Below are 24,913 nucleotides of genomic sequence, written 5' to 3' on the forward strand. Positions count from 1 at the left end.
ACCTCCCATTTCCGCCCTCAGCCCCTACTGTAGAATACTGAAGGTTAACTTTCGGAAGAAATGTTATTGGACAGACTCATGACTCAGAGAGCAGATGTAGCACATCTGTGGGGTTGTGGTCTTGGGCTGAAACTAGGAGTGAAGGGAATGACTGTGTTGCTGGTAGATTCTCTGGGAAGCAGCCTCTGAGATCTCCGTACAGGATGTTTATAGGGAAGTGCTCTCAGAGGAAGGAGAGGAGGAGGATCAAAGGCTAAGTGGAGACCTTAGCTGACCCAATGGCATATATAAGCTATCATTTGGAAAAAAATAAATAAATAAATAGTGCAAAAGAAAATCACACCTGTGAACAAAAAGGCAGTTTTTATGAAAAACAGAAGTTATACCATAGGGGGATATAATCATATCACATTTGTAGTAAATGGTATTTGTATAGTAAATATATGTAAACAGTGATTATAAATTTAACTAAAAGTTATGATTTAATTAGGTGAAAGGAGGGGAAGGGGGCAAGTATGACAGAATTAAATCTTTATTATAATAAAAATGAGCAGATAATAGCTGAAAAATTCAAAATCAAGAAAGAACATTGTAAGCACATTACTTGGAACTATAGACTTAAGTACCAGCAGAAACAAAATGATTTGGGAATGGACATTCTCAATAGATACAGATAATACAGTTTTTTTTAAATAAGGCTTTGAGTATAATTTTTAAATTACATGTGCATAATTTCTCGATTTCTCACAATGGGTTGAGTTAAGCTGCATTAACAGACAACCTTAAATCTTATAACAGCAAAGCTTGTTTCTTTTGTCTTCTTGTGCTACATGTCATTAACTGGGAGCTATGCTCCACAGCTACCCCACTCCAGTTCAGAGGCTGATGGAGAGTCACCATTTTAGACTGTTCTAGTCCCTATGGAAGAGAGAAAGGAAAGGGTGAATGGTCGCTTACCAATAATCCAATGCTTGTTCACCCATGGCTCATGAGGTTGACCAGAAGTATGGCCCCATTTAACCACATGGCCCCATTTAACCACAGAAGTTTATGTAGTATACTTACATATGCCTGTTAGGTGGCCAGCTGGAAATACTAGCCAACAGCTCTAATGACTACCACAAGTTCTCTCATCAAAATTAAGTAAAATGATTTACTTCTACATAAAAATTAAGTATTCAAGTATTCTTTTATGCAATAAATATATACTTATTTGTATAAGAAATATATTTCTATAAATAAAACATTTAAACATATAATATATATGTATAATTTATGTTTTTTGTATTTCACTCTTTTGTGCATGTTATATTCCTTCTTTAACCAATGTTTTTTGAATACCTTCTATGTACCAGGCATTAGTGTAGGTCCTGGGTATTCAATAGTGAACAATAAGCACAGGAACCCCTGTTTTTGTAGGTTACATAGGGTGTGAGGGGCAGGGAGACTCAAAAGACATAAGTTGTATAGGGGTATGCAATGTGTTAGAAGGTCAGAGTGCTGGAAAAAGGCAATGCAAATGAAGCAGAGTTAAAACTATATGCCAAGGATATAGATGGAATTTTAAATGGGGAAGTCAAGTTTGTCCTCGCTGAGAAGAGACCCTTTCTTTGCAGCAAGACTTGAAGAGGACAGAGAGATGAGCAGTATGGATTCCTGGGCAGACAGGACATCAAAAGCAAATGTCCTGAGGCAGGAGCCCCCTTGCTGTTTCCAGGAAAGGAGAGAAGACTAGTGAGGCCATAGTGAGTGAACTGGACATAGAGGGACGGTAGCAGGAGACATCTGTGTACATATGGGACATTAGAGGCCATCCTAAAGAATCCTGTATTCTCAGTTAATTGCTAGAACTCCAAAATGCTTAAACTTACAATGGAAAATAAATTGTTCAGCATATAGAAGATGGCTAAGATTTTATATAAGCCAATTTTGTGGCATTATGAAGAAGACAGGAAAAGGTAGAATTTGTTTTATCTTTTCTATCCATTTAAAATTGCCAGAAACCCATTTATGCTTTATATACCACACTTAACCTGTATCCTTCTGCAAAGCACTGACATAAATTGAAACTTACAGGAAGTCAAGAAGTCAGTTAATATTTATTGAGTTTCTGTAACATGCCCTCATTTAATGCTCAGGATAATCCAACTAGGTAAGTATAGTGTCCTCATTTTACAGATAAGAACATTGAGTCTGAAGAGATATAAAATGACTTGAGTGGTAGTAGAACTGGGATTTAACCTCAAACCAGTCTCTGCAGCATTTTCCCCATCGTTTGTGTTTGGCTCCCATAAACATGTTTTGTAATGCAGAGATTTCCTGGGTCAAAGGAATTATGTAAATCTGTGTTCTAAAAATTCATCTAGTTGGTGCAGAATGCAAATGGAGAAGGCCTCTATTCATAGTGATAATTGGCCTGGAGTGATTGTGACTGCTAGCCCTATTGGCATCTATAAGAACTGAAAGGTATTATTTACGGAGCGTGCTCTACACAGTGATAATTAAGAATTCACTATGTTTCTGATGATGATTTTACCTAATTTATTAGAGATAAAAGGATTAAAATGCCCTCTGATTTGATATTTATTGCTCTTTTTATTCTTTCTTCTTTTGCAGGTAAGTTTGGAAATAATTTATTTTGCTTATGGAATGGAGGTATGGTATCACTTTTTCCTGGTTTTTATTTTAATTGCTTTTAACATTGGGCCTGAAAGATGATGTGTTTTACCATGCATTTTGTTGTTGTAATTGCAAATATTGGAAAGGTAATGTTGTAGGTTTAAATTATTTGATTCAAAAGGTTTAAGTATGTGATTCCATAAAGTAAGTCTTTGCAGGGTTTGTATTTGAGTTTGTGTTGAAATGATTTCCAAGTCAGATACAAGGAAGGGGATTGTATTGCAGGGTGTGGGGAAATATGTGGAGAAAACGAACAATATGCATGCAGTGAGAGACTAAGGCTGAGAAGGGCAGCGACCTTCAGCTCCAGGCATATAACCTACAGTGGCCACGAATGCGAGTTACAGAGTAAGATGCCTTTTCATGAGCAAAAGCAATCAACCAGAAACTCTTTTCAGTCACTTTTCTAAGCCTTTGGTTTTATGTCTTCTTCCATTATTGTGCAAAATTTCTGGGCAGGTTATTGCTGATGTGTATCTTTGAAAAAGGAATAGCTGTAACCATTTTGAACCATAAGTCAAATTTTAAGTTAGAAAGCAATAAGATAGATCCATTTCCTGGAAACCACATTTTTTAAAAAAGCTCTAATGAACTATCTATCAACCACTTCACATAGAAGGAAATTTAAATAAAGCTTTTCAGTAAACGAAAGAGGAGATAAACTATCAGAGGGGCTTAGGAAGATGTGGGGCTTGTACTGGTGAAGGAAGATAGCCTGTTAAGTGCCCACATAGGACTACAGTCTTATTGCTGTGCATTATGCTTTCATCACATATAAAAGAAATGTGAGATTTGAGTCAAGCATAACACTGAAGTAAATACCATGTTAATTATAAATGGTATGTTTACTTTATTATTCACAGACTTTAGATATTTGTACAAGTGATTGCAAGATTTATTGTTAAATATATAAAAATAAAGAGATGGGGGCATTAAATCCTCTCCTAGTCGAAATTTCTAGCTAGTCAATGAGAAATTATGTAGCTATAGTCACCATGCTCTACATTACATCCCCGTACCTATTTTTTTTCTTTTCTTTCTGTATTTATTTATTTTTTACATATTTTTTTTAAAAATTCAATTATAGTTGGCATGCAATGTTATATTAGTTTAATTTGTACAATACAGTGATGAGATATTTATATAACTTATGAAATGATCACCTTGATAAATCCCATCTGATTCATACATAGTTATTGTAATACTACTAACTCTATTCCTCATGCTATACTCTACGTTGCCATGACTATTTGGTAACTACCATTTCCTACCTCTTAATTATGTACCCCGTTCACCCATCCCCCTAATCCTACCCAATCCAGCAACCGTCAAATTTCTCTCTGTATCTATGAGTTTGTTTCTGTTTTGTTTTGTTAAGAGAGTAAATTATAAATGGTTTCATCACAAGAAAAAAATTGTAACTGTGTGGTGGTAGATGTTAACTAGATAGTGTGGTGATGGTTTCACAATATATACAAATATCAAATCATTGGATTATATATTTGAAACTAATGTTATATGTCAATTATATATACCTCAATAAAAATTAAATTAAAAAAAAACAACAAACAAAAAGATATGATGAAACACAGGAGGCAAGAAATTTCTTGGTCCCCTGGTCTTAATGGGAAAAGAACTTGAATCTCCTTATAGCCTCTCCAAAATAATCATACAAATATAAAAGTCATCAGGATGGAGTTAGTATTATCACCCTGAATAGACATTACAAAAATCAAGTACTGCAAATGTTTTCACTGAGAAAATACAAATTTGGTTCTTGAATCCACAAAGCTAATCAACTGGCCTTTGTTTTAACTAGCATTCTATTGGTTGATGGAAGAGAATAAGACTTAAAGGCCATTGTAAATGGCATGACATTTTTAGGAATATACACACGTTGTTTCTCTTCTTCCAATCTAAGTATCAGAGAGACTCTTTAGTTCAGGTGTCAGGAAACTTTTTCTGCGATGGGCAAGACAGTAAGTATTTTAGGCTCTACAGGAAGTAGGGTCTCTGTGGTTAATACTCGGCTCTGCCACTGCAGACCAAATGCAGCCATCCATAGACAATATGTAATGAATGAGCATTGTATGTTCCAATAAAATTTTATTTACAAAAATAAGTGATAGGTGGGATTTGTTCTATGGTAGTTGTCCAGTCCGTGCTAGCTTAGCTCCTTTTGAAATGAAAAAAAAAAAATTTGTGAACATTAAAAATTTTGGAACCATATGAGTATTGTCCACCTTCTGATATAGGCAAGTACTTGGTATAAATAGGAATCAAATGGTGTTCAATTTCAGTTTAGAAATAAAAAATAAACATCTCAAAAGTTTTGATGAATTTAAACACTAGAGGGCACAAAAGGATATTTTTAAGTCAAAGATCTTTGTAAACAGAACATTACCATTATGAAAAGCTGCCTCAAGTAGAGTAATGTGACCTCAATGTGCATAATTTGTTAGAAATGTCAGCCTTCAGCTCTAGTGACCTCACTGGCCACAAGAACTTGAAGTGGTTGACCAAATCTGTGTTGCTATAATAATAGCCATATATCTTTTTTTAATGTCTGCTTTTTTTTTAATGTCTGCTTTTGGCCTTTTCATAAAATGCAGACAGAATATTTGATCTATGTTGGAATTTTTTCCCCACCTTATAAGAGAAGAATCATTTTTTTATTGCTATAAGTTCTAACTAATTTTCATGCACTGAAAATCTTTATAGTAAATAACACATTAGTTTCAATTATCGTATGTTTTGCTGATCTTTTATTTATTTTTTATTTATTTATTTTTAATTAAACATATTGGGGTGACAATTGTTAGTAAATTTACATAGATTTCAGATGTACAATTCTGTATTACATCATCTATAAATCCCATTGTGTGTTCACCACCCAGAGTCAGTTCTCCTTCCATCACCATATATTTTATCCCCCTTACCCTCATCACCCACCCCCTTACCCTCTGGTAACCACTAAATTATTGTCTGTGTCTATGAGTTTTTCTTTCTCATTTGTTTGTCTTCTTCTTTTGTTGTTTTTGGTTTTAAAATCTATAAAAAGCAATGTTATAAAACAAATATAGTATGTTACATTGATTTTTGAACTAATTTGAATGTTTCATTTTATTAAAATGATTGAAAATCACCAGGAACTTCAAGCCTTAAAAATACTTATATCTTTTAATCTAGTAATTCTACTTATAGTGTCTGGTTTAGGAAAGTAATTAGAGATATTAAAGATTTACATTCAAAGATATTTGCCACAAAAGTACTTATAATATTGAAAACCTACATATATTCTAAGTCTTCCACTTACCTAATGTTTAAATAAATTTTGATATTGGACTCAGCAAATCGAATCTTATCAAACATTAATAATATTTTCAAAAAACTTAAAATGATATGGGAAATTGCTTACAGTAAAGCATGATTAAAATCATATGTACTAAAATCTCAACTGAATGTTAAAACTAGATGTATAAATTTGTGTATAAACATATAAAAGTAAGGAAAAAATAGGCAAGATAATTCACAATCGTTATCTCCAGCTGTAGATGATTTTTCTTTTTTTTCCTACTTGGCTACATTTTTCAAATGTTCTATAATGAATATGCGTCATATGTATAGTCATAAAAAACAAATGGTACTCAAACAGAAAACTATATCAGTATTCTCACAGGACTTTTTTTTTTTTGGTATGATTCTTTGGTCTGTGCTGGTAAAAGTCAGCAGGTTATAAGAAAAGTATATTATGTTATGCATCAGAAAATCCACTTAAGTGAGTTATTGATTGGTAGGCAGACACATCAGGAGAATCATCTTTTTAGGCCTGTAGGGAAGACTGATTTGTCTCGGTTTCTGTGTTGTGGTTGAGTTGCGGCACACTTGACAGATAGAGGGACAGAGGTAGTGGAAGACCAGGGATGCAGTTGCCTGTTGAAAGGCCTGTGCTGCTGAGATTTAGCACAGAACTTCCCTGCAAACAACACTGTGATAAATCTGGACACACAACTCCCTCTCTCTCTCTGTCTCTCTCTGTCTCTCTCTCTCTGTCTCTCTCTGTCTCTCTCTCTCTGTCTCTGTCTCTCTCTCTCTCTCTCTCTCTCTCTCTCTCCCTCTCTCTCTCTCTCTCTCTCTCTCTCATCCTTTCTCCAGTTGAAACCTGCCTTCTGTAGCTACTTTTCCAGGCCAGTGCCTCCCTTCCACACAATCCCTTAGGAATGGCCTTGCATAAACTATTGGAGGAAATCCCGTAAATGATATTGGCTAAAATGACACAATGATGCGACACAAAGCAAAAGTTTGTCACCAGTTTCATTTGAGCTTTACCTCTTGACTTTTTCAGCATTATGGATCTGCTACTAAAAATGTGGTTTTTCCTTTTTATTTTGTAAAAAGATGTCTGGTGGTAGCATGGAGATAATAGTTAATAATACTGGGATAAAAAGATATCTGAAAGAGTGAGCATGGCATGAGCAACGGTACAGAATTGGAGCTATACGGAATATTTTTTTCCTTAATTCACTCTGGATTAAGTTTCCTCAGAGCTTTAATCCTTAGTACCTAGAAGATGGAGAACTGTGTCTACATGTTTACCTGGCAAATAATTTGATGAACTAAGTGAAAAGATGGAACTGAGATTAGCTAATGCCATTGAATAACCCTTATAACTTCATTTTCTCTATACAATTTTCTCTTTATTTTTAACTTTTGAATTAATTTGGCTTTTAACATAAACTAACAAAATCAGTCAGTTGGAATTATTTACAAAGATATGTCAGACATTCTAAAGTTTACTAGCTTACATTCCCAAGTGGTACTGTTTTACGTGTACAAAATATCATGGTGTAAATAAAGCTGTAAACATTTATGAAATAGTTATAGTCCGGTGGTTGGGTAGGGCTATGGATGACTTGGTTTATCTAAACTAATTACCAAAGGAAATAGAGAAGGCTTTAATTCTTTCTGGGACAAAGCAGAATTAAATATTGATTACAAGAAGGAATAGCAGAACTGAGAGGAAAATAATGAAATTCTCTGGAATCTGTCTTCTAAGAAATTTCAGGGTTTATTTTGCTTATATTATTATTATTATTATTATTATTATTATTATTATTATTATTATTTATTTTTAGCATATTTTTTCAGCTCCTCCTGTGCTAGACAGTGCCAAAGATACTAAGGCCCAAGGAAGTCCACAGCCCATTAGAACACTGAACATATAGCACTCTTTTTCTTTACCACTCCTTCAGAGAAAGGAAGACTGCAATATGCATCATGCCCAGATAAGAAACACGTTAAAGAAGTAAATGAAATGATTCTTGCCAATCACTACAAATACCTTTGGCATGTTTATTTCCACTTGCTCATTCCTATATCTTACCAGATAATGGATAGCACATTCTTGTCCAACCTTACTTATCTTTTTTTCACTATTTTCTTTACTAGTTCTGAGGTAACCTGAAGGAGAATGGATTTGAGCTTTTCACACATGAACTAGATTTGCTTTCAATTCTAAAGAAACTATGCACAGACCTTTTTTTCAGCAAAAGCACATTTTAGTTGACACTCATAGTAAGGACAAAAAGCTTCCTAACTGAACATGAAAAATATGGAATGACATAATTGTCTAAAAACTTTGTTGAAAAGATGAATAACTTTTAGAGATCTGCTGTACAATACAGTGCCTATAACTAACGAGACTGTCTTGTACCCTTAAAAGTTTGTTAAGAGGGGAGTCTCATGTTAAGTTGTAACTACGCATACACAGAAAAACAAAACAAAACACAAAATCTGAAAACCAAAGTGACACAACAAAACTTTTGGAGATGATGGATATCTATTATCTTGATTGTGGTGAGGGTTTCCAAGGCATATGTCCAAACTCATCAAATTCTATACATTAACTATGTGTAGTTTTTTGTGTGTCGATTAAACCTTTATAAAGAGGTTTTCTCTTTAAAGGGATATGTTAGTTATATATGTCGATGTCTTGAGAGAAAGGAGAATATGAAGGGGGAAAATTCGTGCCGCTGTCTTCCTGGCTCCCATCTTCTCTGCTCAAATCCTTTGGAATAGAATCAAATATTAATTGTTCTAAAATGCTGCTTTCATTATTTTACTCCCTTGTTCAGAAACTTTTGATGGCTTTTCACTTCTAATTGGAATCAAGTTCTCTGTCCTAACAAAACATTCCAAGTTTCCCCTACCTTTTTCTTACTTTCCCTGTTCATGATACTCTCCTGAGCTGCGTGATTTCCCCATGCATTGGATACACCTTGTCTCCTTGTATTGAACATCACATGCTCCTGAAGAGCAGATACTACTATACTTGTTACTGTACAAGACCAGTCACGATGTTTAGTAAACATTTCATTAATACCTAGGTATTTATGTCATATGGCCGTTAGAACAGTGAATTCATCCACTCAGCAAATGCATATTGAACCCCTATCACTAATAGGACCTATTCTTGTTGCTAGTAAACAGTGGTGAACAAAGCAAAGTCTGCGTTCTAATGGAACTTCATTTTTGTTTGTTGGTGGGGGACATAGACAATGTAAAATAGACAAACAAACAAAATATGTAGTATGTCATGATGATAAGTTTTCTGGATAAAAACAATGCAGAATAAAGAAATAGAAAGACTGCAGTGCTATTTTAGATCGAATAGTCAGAATAGGTAGCCCTCGCTATTAAATTGACATTTGGATCTTAACAAAATGAAGGGATCATACAGTTATCTGAAGGCAGAGCATTTCAGGAAGGGGAAAGACCAAGTGTAAAGGTCCCGAAGCAGATGGAGGCACATTGTGTTCAAGGAACAGGAAGAAGACTAGTGTGGGTGGAACCATGTAAGCAAGGGAGAAAGGAGAAGGAAAACACAGGTCAAAGAGATGGGAAAGGGCTTTTGTAAGCCATGCTAAGGAGTTTAAATTTTTATCCCAAGTGAAGTGGGAAATTAGTAGAGAGTTCTGATCAGAGAAATGAAATACATTTTCAAAGGATCACTGTGAGTATTGTGTGAAGAATAGACCTGGAGCAAGGACAGGAACAGGACAAATGGCTAAGACGTCACTGCAGTAGTCTGGGCAAGAGACAATGGTGACTTGAATGAAGGTTGTAGCTGAAGAGGTAGTGAGAAGTGACCAGATCTAACTACAATTTAAAAACATGGCTGACAGCATTTAATGATAGATTTTCACATAGGGTAAGAACAAAAGAAATGAGTCAAAGATAATTCAAGGGTTTGGGCCTGAAAAAATTAGAAACTTGTGTTTTCATTTGCTGAGTTGGGGAAAGATGAGGGTTTAGTGGTGGGGCGATAGGGACATGAACCAAAAATCTAGACTGAATGTCTTAAGTTTTAGAGGCCCATTTGTGGCAAATGCTTCAAGCACCACCCTACTTCCCCTTGACCCAATCCAGAGTTCAACTGCAATTGTGGTGAGCAGTTCCTGTGTGCTCAGCCAGCTTCTCATCTCAGGCACCTGGGAGCTTTGTCCAGAAAAAAGAATCTTGCTAGACTCTGAAGATGACCCAGAAGGAATTGTGAGTTAACACTCCAAGGGGTAACCCTAAAACATTGAGGGACCAGCATATGCTTGTTCCCCATGTTGTGCCCTGTTATGCGAATCTGTGTTATACGAAACAAAGAACTAGTACCAAAAGGGGGTTAGGTTCTAAAAATTAGAAAAACATATTATTATATTTTTATGATCAAGAGAAATATCTTTATTAAAGCAATTCTCACCAAAAGTATAACATTAATATGTATTAAATAATGTTTTCTTCATCATCACTACTAAGTTTTTATTACGTTCCATGTTGTTTGAGGATTTCCCCAATTTTGAATGAGATATTTTTTGCTCTTAAAAGCTCTTACTACGTTCCATATTGTTCGGAGATTTCTCTAATTCTCAAACCATGTTAGAGTGAAACCGTGGTCTAGGATCCCGTGTTATACGAGGGTTTTCCCCAGTTCTCGAACCATGTTATAGAAGTGCTGTATTCTATGGGGGTTATCTGTAATTGTAAATCAATGGAATTATTTACATGAATAAGATTTTATTCTAGTGAAAGAGCTAATTCAACACATTAAAATGCTCCCAGTTTTCACATTACTAAAATGTTAATGTTTTTTATCAGTGGCTATTGTGTGGAGTTTCAGGTAACTGAATACATTTCCAAATCACACTCATAAGCATACTAACATTTTACAAGCATACCTCATTTTATTGCTCTCCACTTACTGTGTCTCACAGATGTTGCATTTTTTCCAAATAGAAGGGAAGACCCTCCGTCTGCCAAAGTATTATGCCTAGTTTTTATTGTGATATAGCTTTATTGCAGTGGTCTGAAACCAAACCCACAATGCCTCCAAGGTATGTTTGTGTAAATATATTTTATCCCATATTTTTTTAGATGAATGAACATTTTTAAAAATATATTCTCCAATTTCCAATGTTCTTTTGTCAAATGGAGAAACTGTTCATCAGACCAAGACAGCAAGTTTCTGAAGTAATGGGGATAAACATACAGATTTCCTATATGGAAAGCTCTTTTTAAAGCATTACCATTAAGAAACACACCGCGTAAAACATTTCTGTACACATTTAATAACAGAGAAGTAGGGCACCAAGTCTGCACACCAGGCATACCCACATATACATCCTATCTACGGTTTGGAAGTCAGCCATCAGAAGGTGAAGGCTAAGCAAATGCCCCTTAGGGCTAGTTGAAGCTCTTGGCTCTTTCTTTGGGATGATGGTGCAGTTGTAAAAACCTCTCTTCACAAGGGGGCACTGTGTAAACATCTAACTCTGTTCGTAGAAGAGAATGTCTGCAAACTGGCATGCAGTGGGTCTCTAACTCTATAAAGAGCTCAGCTTCTTTCTGTGTTTGCCTATTGCCCCTTGGCTCTTTTGTCTCTGGGGGACAACCTGCTCTGTCTTCTTCACTTAAATGTCTGCCAAGCACATCACACTGCTTCTAATGAAGTGTATGCTTCTCTGGCTTTCCAGCACTTCTCTCCCTGATCCTCTAACACCTCAGCAACCTGTGAACTATCTCTGAGACAATGTGTAAGTTATATACATTCAAGAGTTTTATTCATGACCTTTGGTTGAAATCTAACCAAATTAGACACTTAAATCTCCTGGTGATAAATTGAATGACTGAAGTGTTTTTGGTAACCTGTATTCAGTTTCATCTGATTAAAAAAGTAATCCCTATTTGTTGTAAAAAATTTGAACATTACAGGAAAAAAAAAGGTTTAAAAACGCCTATGATCCTACTACCCAGAGATAACACTGTCAACATTTTGGTGTATATTTTACCTTTTTTGGGTTTAATTGATAAATGCTTTTTAGGAGTAATTAGATTCTACTCAGTATTCACAAGTTTATAATGGACATTTTAATTGAAATATAGTCGATATGTAACATTGTGTAAGTTTAAGGTGACCCGCATATTAATTTTATATATTTATATATTGCAATATGATTGCCATTGTAGCGTTAACCAAAAACCTCTATCATTTCATTTCTATGAATGGGATAATTACGATCTAGGCTCTTAGCAAGTTTGATGTTCATAATATAGTATCGTTGTCTATAATCACGATGCTGTGCGTTAGCTCTCCTGGACTTATTTACCTGCTAGTTACAAGTTTGTACCCTTAAACACCATCTCTCGTATTCTCCTAGCCCCAGCCCCTGGTAACCACATTTCACTCTCTGTTTTTATGAGTTTGACTTTTTAAAATTCCACATGTAAGTGCTATCATACGGTATTTGTGGTGTTCTGTCTGACTTATCTCACTTAAGATAATGTGCCTGAGGACTATCCATGTTATTGTAATAGCAGGATATCCTTCTTTCTCATGGCTGAATAATATTCTAGGGGGTGTGTGTCTGTATGTATCACTTTATAAGGCACATCTTGAAAGTCCTACAGTGCTTTTTATAGCTACATTTGCTATTGTCACTGAAATGCTGTAATGAGCTTGAACTAGAAGTGCAAATAAATGTACCTGAAGAGTCGATTGTCTTTATCTGAGATGCTCCGCAGTCCTCAGTGTACCCAAGAGTCCCAGCTAGTTGGACATACTCTGCAATACCTGCTTCTCTTTGATTATTCCTTTCAAGTATCTGACTCCAAACATGAGTTCAGAGAGTTCAGTAATTGTTTGTATGAGTTATTCGGTTTCATGGAGTCTTAAAATTAGGTTTCCGCTGTGATTCTTGTGATGTCATTTGACCTTGACCTTCATCTTAAATTGTTGAGAAGGTAGTAAGGTGACTTTTCATAGGCACATCAGAAATAGTAGATGAAAAATAGGTTCATTGATGGCTTGATTTATTTTTTCATTTACCACAAAAGTAGAGTTTCTTTCTTGTCCATAACAAACTAGGCCTAAGATTTATATAATATTCATTTTAAAATATAAGAAAAGAAAAACACAAAATAAAACCCACAGTTAAACCAAAAGTTCTCATTTATTGAAATGTCTCCTGATTTATAGATTTTATAGAATATTGTGTAAAATATCAGTAATTGTGGAATAATCCCAATCATCCCATTCCTAACTACTTGACTGAATTCATAATTTACTAAGAATTACCCTGTATGAAACAATTCAGAAAACATATTACTGCAATTATATTGGAATGAAATCTCATGGTTGACAGTTTTATCACGTAAATGGGTATTGATTTTTATAATGCATAACCTTTGAGCGTATCTTTAACATTTACTTTTTATCATTAGCTTATTTTTGTTAGTAAGATTTAGGTGTTCAAATTTATTGTATTCTTTTCATTGCATAGGAGGAAAAAAAACACATTTTCTTTCCCTTTACAAAGTCCATACTTTAAAATATACTCAATAATAAAGCATAGAAGCTTATAATTTATGCTTAAAATAATGTACAATTCATAAATATTATTCAAGTAGCTCTTATAAAGCACAGTTCTCATCGCTGAAATCCAATAAAATAACCACCTGTTACAAAACAATCTCTTAAACATTACTGGCAAAAAGGCAGAATCTAACTGGTAGAGACACAGGTGTTCACTGTAAAATTCCTTCAACTTTTATGTGCTATATGCCCCATCAGATTTGTGCTTTAGACATCTGTAATTCAACTCATTCTGAACGATTTCAGAGCAGATTTCCCTATTTAGGGCATGCTTATTATTTTTTCTTTATTTGTAAAAGAAAGATGCCAAGGGACAGCTTGTCAGTTTTAATATTGTGAACATTACTGATACACATTTAATTGAGAAAACACTGACCAGGAGAAGTTAGAGACGTTGTTTAATAAGAACTTTTTTGTAAATGTATTTTTCCTGCACCCCTCCCAGTTTAACATATTAAAAATAGACTGTGAGAGGCGAAGTATTTTTTTTGAGCCAGGTGCTGCTACAAAAGGTGTTTTATCAAATACATCTCATCTCATGTGATTTGTTTTAAATGTTGGCCATCTGAAAAATCACCTTCTCTTTAATTATATAGGTTTTGTCTATAAACAAGAGTTGAAGTAATTTTTCACTTCTATAAATGTTATGTACCTTTTCTCTTCCGTCTTCCCTGATTCGTTTTTAAAATGTAAGCCCAGTCCAATTTCTTACAAGCCTTGAGTTTTAGTTTTCACTTCATTCAGTTCCAAACTCATCTGCGTGCATTTAGTGTAATACCTCGCACATAGTAGATGCCTATTGTATATTTATGAATGGATGGGAGGGCAGAAGGGAAAAAGAAGGGGGAGGGGAGGAGGGAGTGAAGAAGGGTGGCGGAGGGAGGAAGAAAGGAGCAATGGATTAGCTGTTGAATAAAATTTCATATGGAAACTAATTTTCCTGGGCCATATCTTTTAGGATATTGTGATATAGTTAGTGTCACTCTTAGAATATCTAGAAAAATGTTTCCTGCCCCAAGTATTTCATTGTCTGGTGTCTAATAGTGCTTAAAAATCCCCAGTTATGGTTTTGTTTCTTTGCAATTTATTTTATTTTCAAATGTAAATTTAGTCCCTTGAGTCATTCATAACTTATGTATCAAACTAAAATAAGTCTAATGTAAATTACAATTTGCTATAAATCTATTATTTTACTTGATATCATCTGACCGATGAAAAAACAAAGTTAATTCTATATTTTAAAGGCTATAAGTTTAATAGAGGAAGTCCCTAATTTAGAAATGTCTTATTCTCTAAAATTTAGAAATAAGCCAGAGTTTTAATCAAGGTCACACTATTTATTACCTACCACACTTGGGAAAGTCACTTAACTCCTCTGAACCACAAGAAGTAAAATGTGTGATAGCAGTGAAAGTGAGAACCAGAAGCTGCCCTTTCGCCTTGTTAAGGGCCAAATTGTATCTACAATCAATTCTGTAGGTCGTTTTGAGGGATAGCTAGAAAATGGTACCTTAAGTTATATTCATTCTGTTAGAAAATAAAAACAAAGACTTAAAATAAACTCTATTTTTGTTCACTGTTACTCAAATACCCAGATTTCTATTTTAGACCCTAGTGAATTGCTGCCGTGGGTTGGGTGGACTAAAAAGTGTTTATATTTCTCTTCTATGTAAAATATACAGATGGAAAATGCAGAGCATTTCACAGGACATACAAATACCGACATAATCATTTGTCCTGAAGCCTTACCATACCCTGCAAGGTCTCCTCTCTCTGACTCTGTAACTCTCTTGTTATCACAGTTGAACCATTCAGCCCCTGCCTGCAGCCTCAGTAGCACCCCAGAGCAGCAGCACAATCTTGTCCTTAGAATTAGGGATTTAAGGAGCTTGGGTAAAATAGCTTCAGTGGAGACAAGATTCGAGACGTGCAAAACTGACTTAGACTCATATTTCTGCCATTTATTAATTATATAGTGTCAGTCAAATTATTTAACATCCCAAGGCTCAGAATTTTAATCTATAAAATGTCAATAATAATGTCTACCTGAGAGTTGGTTAAGATTAAATAAAATTACATAGTATTGTACCGGTTACCCATTCCTTCTATGAAAATCCAAACTTTCCTCCATGACTTCACTCCAAAGAAAGGGACCTGTTCTCATGTATTCCTTCACTCACTTATATTTTATATATGTATATATATATATATATATATATGTGTGTGTGTGTGTGTGTGTGTGTGTGTGTGTGTGTATATGTGTATATATATACATGTGTTATATGTATATATATGTAATATATATATATATATATATATGTTAAGAACATAGGTTTTATAATCAGAGAGACCTCAATTTGCATCTCAAGTCTGCCACTCATTGGCTATATCATCATTGGGGCAAGTTACTTCAGTTTTCTGTGCCTCCATTATCTGCGTTGTAAAGCAGAATAAAAATAAGCTCAAACTCATAGATAAATAAATAAATAAATAAATAAATAAATAAATAAATAAATAAGCCCAAGCTCCTAGATATGTTATTGTGAGGATCCCATACGTTAAGCCCTTATCACAGAATAAATACCAAATAAGTAGTTGATACCTTCACAGTAAAATAAGGAATTAGAAAAGTATTCTGACCTTATGGTGCTGTTTGCTTCACAGACTCAGTCACTGCACAGGGTGTGTCACAGTGAGAAAGAGGGCCTAGGGGTGCAGACAGGTCAGCAATAAGTGCCCAGGAATGGGAAAGTTTACGAATGTTGGCTCCAATAAATGGCTCTCCAGATTTAGCGGGATATTGAACGCTGTCATGGAAAAAATTCACAGTGCCAAAGTAGAACGCATGAGATTGTTGTTGTTTAGAAATGCTTGGTATTTGGGGTCTTTTTTTTTTTTTTTTTTTTATCTCAAGGGAACAATTTTGTTTCTCAGCCTGGTAATTTCATCACTGCTTTAGCTGTTTGTTAACATAGTTCTAAAAAGCTGAAAGAGGCCATTTCTGTCCTTATTTGGTGTGTGGTCAACAATGAAATCAGCAAGAGTTGGAGTCAATGTTGCACATGCTTTTCCACTTAAACAACCTGTCTTTAGGATCCCATAAGTTTTCAGAAAATGAACGGAATTTTTTTCTATAATTAGGTGAAACCTAGGATTTTGAACAATTGATAAAAATTCCATCAGCTAATTTTAGTGGAATTACATGCCACTTAATTTTTCTGCTGTTATTTTAGGGCTAAACAGAACCCAAAGAAAGTTTTCAGGTTGCAAATAAAACACTCAGGTTTTATTATAGAATTAACTTTTAAAATATAACAGCTTGATATTCTATTTTTATACACTTAGCATAAAAATATTTAAAATAGAGGAAAACAAATTATCCATCAAACAGGATCGATACCCTTTTTGAAACCATTAAAATGGTATACCTCTTTACTATGCTCATGAAGTGACCCATTTTAGAAGACAGTTTTTAAAACTGGAAATGTTTCCAACAGTATAAAAATAGTTTTCCTAGTTCCACCAAAAGCTTACAAACATTATCAGCAGCAATGCTTAAAATTTTGTGTGGTATTTTCAAAATGTTTTCATGTAACTTACCCTATTCATACTGCTCAGTGGTTCTCATTTGGATAAAACTCTGAAATGTAGTAAGGTCAGGCAACAGTGCTCAAGGTCACATGGCAAATTCATGACATAACTATGGCTTTAATCCCCTCTACCACGCTGCCCTGAATATTTGCCCAATGGTATTTCATTTGGAAAAAAAAAACAAGAAAAAAAACCTAAAAACTCCACCACCACTACCAACAAAAACAACTATTCTGGGACAGGCTTTTATAATTCATTTGGTTATAACAGTGACAGTGGTTTTTCTGGTTTTGTTATTTAATTAATTTATTGCTACAATCATGGCTTTGTCAGAGGGAACATCGAAATAAATAAAACAATAAGTCCTATCTAAATTACCCATGGTGAATTTGGTTATGCCCCTATTTAGGAACATAAAAAATTTAATGTAGGTGATGCGTCCTGTTTTCAAGTAGTCAGGAGATTATTTGTTTGTTCATTCATTAAACTTACTTTTCCAGGCCATTTGCTAGGCACTGGGGATCATGAGGGAAAGCAGATGTGACTTTTAAAATCTTCATATACAGAAAATCGGATAATTAGACAATTACTGACCCCAAAAGACTTTTCCACGCATTTAAAAACATAATGTTGAGTTCTTTATTTCAAGTGATTAGCTTACATTAATTTCAAATTTTTAAGGAATTTGACTCTAGAAATACGTCTTGTCGACTGCTTGAAAAAACCTCCTAGGATTTTGTCAATTACTTAGAGATACTTAAACATAAAATGTATTTTCTTTCCCTCCCTTTTCTTCCTCCTTGAATTCTTTCCTTTAATCCCCCTCTATCCAAGTATTTAAAAGGAACTCGGTGCCTTATTGGATAGAAAGGGCTTTACTTAATTATGTTCCAAATTGCTGAAACATTCCTAAAATTACCCTAATTTAGATGGAAACCTTAAGTGCATAGCAAAGCATTTTGATTCACAGTCCACAGGTTCATTTATCTTTATTCTTATATTCAATCATGCCTCTCGTCATTAAATAATTTTAGCTCTTTAATTGCATTTTATTTCTGTTTGTGTCCTGGGACATACATGAATTTAGGACGTATTTGTAGTAACTTAAAACACAGAAAATTATTTCCTAATGCTCGTAAGGCTATGTGATACCATCGATTCTGCTAGCATTATTCCACTGTGCTACAACTTATAAAATAATAATCCTCCGTTTCAGAACATGAAATGATTGACCTCTAAAATGGGGAGATACATATAAGATTTCGAATGAGTATTTGAAAGCAATTCAGAGAAAATGCTAGCATTATTTTGCAGCATTTCCATTTGGCGTACTAATTGATAGTTGATAATGATAGTACATTAATATAACAAAATGCCTTGTATACACCACATTTACTTACACTGAATGAATACAAGTCTGCAAGCTTTCAGAAGTACACAAGTCTGCAAGTCAAATTTTCTTTGGGCACACTCTTTTACAACAGATCACCATGAAAACAGAAGTATTATAATGAAGCTCTTATCAGAAGTAGTTGATAAATAAAAATGAAATGATAAATGAAATAAAGTTGTTTGCTGCCAAGTTAACTTCTGCTGCCTTTTTGAGTCTGAGACAAGCAACTGTTTCAAAATACAGCATTATCCTGAACCCACATCTCTGCCTGCTCTAGAGGTTTCCTGAGGCAATGTATTTCAACATAGTACAACTCCACTAATGTAACTCTCTGTTTCTCTGAAGTTTAACTCAAACCTTCCTCCTCCACCTGTCAAATAGTGACTTGGTGTTTAAGTAAATGCCTATGTGGATTATGTTTAAACTCTCCCACTTTTAAATTTGGGATTTTCGATTTAATTCATAGTAGCCATCTCCTATAAAGTAAATTCTGAGTTTCTGTGTCAGACATCAAACCCTGAATTTGCCATTTGTAACATCTGGAATCTTGGAACCAAAGTCCCAGAAATATTCAAGAGGCAAAGAAGATGCCTTATTTAAAGCTTTGCAGAACATAAGATCTAAGTTATTGGCAGAAGGTGGGCATTTTGTTCAGATTTTAGAGAGGTTAAGAATTATGTGGATAATAATTGGAAGGAGGCAAAGTTCAGATTTCAGAATCTTGTTTTCCCTGGGATATAAGTTTAGTTTCCAACACACACACACACACACACACACACACACACACACACACACACACACGTTTGTCTCAAGGATGGAACTTCTCTCATTGTCATTTAATTATGCCTTTACTAAAAATCCTTCTGGAAAACAAATGCTTAATATATGACAAATTAAAATATTCAAAAGACTTTTCTGCTTCATTATCTTTTCTACCCTGTAGTGCACATGAAGTTAAAATTATAAGCAGCTGTTTGAACTATAAATGACAACAAAGTTTCATCTTAGCAAACATTTTCTTTTCAGTTGTCGAAATTCTCATGTCTGTGAAGTACTAGCCAATCCCTCAAAATAATATTGACATTCATACTTGAGATCAAGGCTTAGCTTTGCTCATGATTAATCTCAGAAATAAGTAGCTTATTTCTGTGACCTTGCTGAGACCTTGTAACCTAAGGGGGATTATGCGTAACTGTACGGAAGTAATGGGAAGGAGGAGGTAAGTAATCATTTAAGGAAAAAATAATTTTCACATCGGCGGGTACTTCTTATGTCTTTATCCAGTATCACATTAGGAAAAACGGACCAGAGTTTCCACTTTCCTGGTCATAATGTCACATTTATATTCCCATTGTTTTCTTCTTGCTTAACTGTTCTAGATGTCTGCTTTCAAGAAGCGGGGGTTGAGGGGAGAAAGAAATGTTTTGGCAGTGATGTAAAATACAATTTTGTATCTCCTTCAGTGTACATTTCTTTTAGAAAAAGATAGATATACTATAGTAACTTCATCATTCTGCATTATTATTATTATGCCCTTATATTTTATCAATTAGATATCAATTAACAGAACACTCTTGTAGTAATATAAGTTGGTATGGAGACAAAGACCACTGTCAGTCAAAATGAAAATGCCTGTTACTGGCTTTAGCCTGGATGGGAAGATGGGGTCCATCATGCCATGACAAGTGCCATTGGGATAACACCGCAAGTAATATTTTTCCTATTTCCAAAGTTGCATATATGGACCACACCTTTCGTTTTCATAGAGTAGTGATGCTGTTTGACTTCAGCAGAATTTAAAATGCCACTGGAAAGAATGAGAGCTTTGTATTGCATGGAAGGTGAAAGAAGCAAATCTTCACAGTAGCTTCTTTCTTGCTCTCTTGCTTATCTTTGTGCCTGCGCCCCACCAATGCAGCTCACCCCACCCGCTCTCAGGGACATCCCTCCTCCTCACCCAGACTCCCAGTTCTCTTACACTGTCTGGCTTCAGTCTCAGATGAAGCCCTTTTACTAAAACACCAGCTCTGTGTCAACTTGGCCAGGAATGTTGGCGTTTCCTAAGAGCCGTCCTGACGTGGAAATTAACTAGTATAATAGAATGGAATGGTAAGTATAGAATTACATACACCAAAAAGAGCAGGCTGGTATAGGTATGAGCACCCTCTCAGTCCTTCTCAAAGATTACCAAGAAGGTGAGCCCCTTGTGAAATGTGGATTTATATACAAAAACAAAGAAGTGTAGTTTGTGAAGCATTAAATATTGCCAGTTGATTCAGAGAGAATGTGTTTATTTTTGAACTCTTGGCTCCCCCAAGGTTGCTGCTATCACTCACCCACTCTTTTAGCCCATCTGTCAGATAACAAAGAGGTGAAACTGTAAAAATGTTTTGTTACTCATTCCCAAAGCTGATATGGAACCTGTAGTGTTCTCAAGAACCCCTGGTGTGCTGGCAGCTGTTGTAAAGATGAGTGTCTTGTTTACTGACTTCAGCTTTTATTGAAACTACATGAATATTTTGGACCTCTTGGGCACATAAGAGATAGATTGGGCTGGGGGGGGGGTGTCACAAAATTTGGCAGATACAGTGATGAGCACTAAGCTTACCTATTGGTCAGTTTTGTCCGGTTCACAGGGGGTTAAATTCAGTCTTGGGCACTTCAGGCCTCTCTAATCTTATCCCAGACAAGTGGAGTTCTGCCTTGGTTTACAGTTGAGTTCACCGGCGGGGCAGTGTTTGGACAGGGACTGATGGAATTATGCTGCATTGTTAACATTAAATACCACTTGGTGGTGAGGACTGATGACGGCATTGGGGTCCTTTGACTCTCTGAGTACAATATCTTGAAATATACGCCTCTCTGAAATGTGATGGACTCATAAAACATGCGAGAGGCTCTATTTGGCTTTCATCATTTATTTAATTTGAAAGAGAGTTGTTTTGAGGGATTTATCCGAGAGTTAAGAAATGTTTCTAGGGAATAGACAATGGACAAGAAAATTGATCTTTGTTGTCAAAGGCATGCGTTATAATTCACTCTCTGAGGTGACGCAGTATCTCCTTCAGGGAAAAGCTGCCAAAAGCTTTGAAAGTGATCTGCCTGTTTTCTTCTCACACTGACTTGCCTGGAGGTGCTGGTATTTCAAGAGACCATTAAACCCTTGTGGAAGTTTTGCTAAGAATGATGTTTATCCCTGTCATTAAGAGAAGTTAAAATAAGGAAAGTGATCTTTGGCAGCTAGTTGTGTGAAATTTAGAGATCTTTGTCAAATTTCTTAGTTGTAGGCATGTATTTACTTTTCTTCTTTTTTTTTTTTTTTAACAAAGACCCTCTGTTTACTTTTTAAAAAATCTTCTCACCTGAAAAGGTTCAACCACTTCAATCATACCTTTCACTGTGTGTGTGTGTGTGTGTGTGTGTGTGTGTGTGTGTGTGTGTGAGTGAGTGTTGTGCTTTTCAGGAGTGGCATGTGACTATGCTGTTTAACCAGGGCTATATTTAAAAACAAATTTGCAAGGGAGTGTTACTCACCTTAAGAATGAGATAAGGGCTGAGTGAAGCAAGCTCTGTTGCAAAGGGCAAGTGTCATGCAGCAGGAAGTCCCGGCCATCCCTTCCAGCCCTGCTTCAGCCAGGCTGCCACCTCCCTGTTAGTGCACACCACCACACGGAGGAAATGCCCCCTGTCAGCCACAAGTGCCTCCTGCTCAGCGTGGGGCCCTCTGGCCCCTGGGTCCTACACCGACTTTGACCACCGGCTGTTTCCAGGGATCCTGGTACCTTCTTTATAAATGGCTTTTGTTTGGGATCTGCAGGGAGCCCCAGTGCTAGGACCATCTCCAAGAGCTAAATCAAGATTGCGTTTCTCAAAGTCCTACAGGTATTGCTCTTTACTTTTTGTAGATGGGAGGAACTTTTTTCATCTGCTTCAGCAAATAAGCTTTTGCCCTGTGTCGATCTATTCAACTCATAATATGTGTTCAGTTGGCAGTATAAGAAATATGAGCTAAGAAGACTTGAACCTTAAAATAGTTAGGAGTATGGGGGACCCTGCAGGAGTAAAAGGAAGTTGACTAATGCTAAAAGCTATTTGAGGTAGTTAAATGGTGAGTTTTAAAAAGCATTCCTATTACTGTTATCTGGAAAACAGTGTATTAGCATGCCTAATGTACTTAATACAGCCAAAATTGTTCATAGTATCAGTTAACCTTTGGTGTTCTTGTTTGATTAAACAAGCAATAACACCATACGTTGTTTGTTGTTTATAAGTGTTTCAGGGCATATTCACATGGAAAAGTGGAAATTATCTCTGTGTTCTAGGTGGTGATTCAGAGTTTTAATCTTGTCCAGGAGAATTAGACACCATGAAATCAAAATAAATATTTTGTTAATCTTCTATTTCTAAATATTTCTATAGAAATCATATGAAAAATCTTGACTTTGTGACCTCAATAAATTGTCAGCGCCACCTTTTTTTAATGCAAGTTAGCTTATTTTAAACAAATAACTAGAAACAAAAGAAGACCCTGACAAAAATCTGTGATATTTTTCCTTGTTTTAGTATTCTAGATATATTTACAAGGAAAAAATTGATTCCTCACACGTTTTTTTCTTTCTGATTGGTTAGTCTATAGCACTGAAAGCTATTTTAGCAAGAGCACAGAGGTGAAATTGTTTGCAAAATCTCGAGAATAAGGTATTTGTTATTTACACCAAATCCAACATATCTTGTAACTATCAGGCCTATATAGAAGTGTGCATTAAATTTGGATTAAAATGCATCCTGCCTTACTTGCATAGAAAACATTCCAAATTTAGATAAAAATGATTCATCAGAATTATTTATTTGCTTTAGACAATATGGAAGATAGTGCCCTTGGACTTTTTTAGGGAACTATAAAAATCAGAGAAATCAAATTATAGACTTCACTAGTAACAACGCATAAGCAAAATTTGACAAAGGATAAATAAAAGTTGGCAGCTAAAAATGTAAGTAGCACCTCCATTTATTTCTATATCAAAACAAGGAAAACATTTATTTTTATTAATGTTACAGTTATGAATAGGGTTCATCATTAGAAATCATGTGCCTACTTTGTGCTTTGAGTTCTAGCGAATGTACAGCTCATGCTTATTATTTGCATCTCATGCCTATTACGTGCTAAGTCGTATGCTCATCAAATATTTGTGAACATTACTATGCATAGTTCCAATAGATGGTGGTTTCTTTCTCTCCTCCTCACTGAGATCAATTTCCTAAATATCGTAAGTATCTGTTGGGAAGAGTGAAAGTAATGACATGTTTGAATAAAGAATTTTAGAAATCTCAACAAATAACAGAGTTGAAGCTCTGCTGTATGATTTGCAGATATATTATGAAACTTGCCTTCTTGGTTTGGCAAAAATATTTTCCTTTGGTCAAGTTGTGATCCTTTTCAAAATAGAAGAAGCACTAGAATGTCTAAAGACGAGTTTGCCATCCATGGGGTATTTAAATGCCCTGTGTTTGTAGTTCTAACAAGCCTGTTTCTTAACAAATTTAAGAAGTAAGGATAACATCCCAAAGAGCCAGCATGGGCCAATCTCCTTTGCAGTTTGAGAGTCTTTGTCTCTCATTCATTTGCTTTTAATTTGAATTTTAATTGCCCATGTAATAATTATTTATATGTACCACCTTCACTGTTCTGTGGGTCTTTTTCTGTCTCTCCATTTGGACTGTAAATTCTTTGAGGCCAGAGGCTCCCTTATGTGCAGCAGGAGTGCCATGATTCATATTTGATGAAGCATTTTGCTGCACTCTTAGTTGGCATCACCCCTTTATTCACAAAATCAACTTGCTGACATGATTCAGGGCCTATCACAGGTCAAGAGTCCAATGGAAAATTAAGGGATAGGAGGACAGTCGGCCACTCTAGTCTCACATTGTCAGAGGTCTCTCAGTGCTGAAAAAGTGATTATGCATTCAGCCACAGCAATACTGTGACAATAATGAAAATAGATTTTTATCACATAGCTTTAAACGTTTAACAGACCACACCACCTCAAATGCACGATGAGTCAATGTATGTATGTATGTATGTGTATACACACACGTGCCCGTGCACACATTTAAATTCTGCAATTATCATCTGAATGACACAATTTCATTGCATAGCATTCCTGGAGTTAAAGGTGATAAGTCATTTAATATAAACAATTAAAATACCTACGATTTTGAAATCCTGTTTTTGCATTTCTTCATTTCTTTTTTTAATATAGCAGATCCTTAAAACATGGAAGTAGCTTAAGCTTATCTTGATCTTTGAGAGGCTGTGGATGTGATTTCAC

The 24,913-nt window shown here is 35.3% G+C and overlaps 1 protein-coding gene across 9 annotated transcripts in view; it reads left to right on the forward strand.

The window, feature by feature from the left end:
- Positions 1 to 24,913, forward strand: part of PDE4D (phosphodiesterase 4D) — a 1,186,109-nt gene that overhangs the window by 849,670 nt on the left and 311,526 nt on the right. The window contains exon 2 of one of the 9 annotated variants that reach the window (XM_081054423.1): positions 2,617 to 2,655. The exons of 7 other annotated variants lie outside the window; for them this stretch is intronic. In XM_081054423.1, the coding sequence (XP_080910549.1) occupies positions 2,645 to 2,655 (11 nt within the window). In that variant the 5' untranslated portion in view covers positions 2,617 to 2,644. Of the gene's footprint in view, positions 1 to 2,616; positions 2,656 to 22,101; positions 22,467 to 24,913 lie in introns of those variants that run through there. One more of the 9 variants, XM_081054419.1, reaches the window with a different exon arrangement.

This window comes from Rhinolophus hipposideros, assembly GCF_964194185.1.
Source record: "Rhinolophus hipposideros genome assembly, chromosome: 7".
Taxonomy (NCBI): Eukaryota; Metazoa; Chordata; class Mammalia; order Chiroptera; family Rhinolophidae; genus Rhinolophus; species Rhinolophus hipposideros.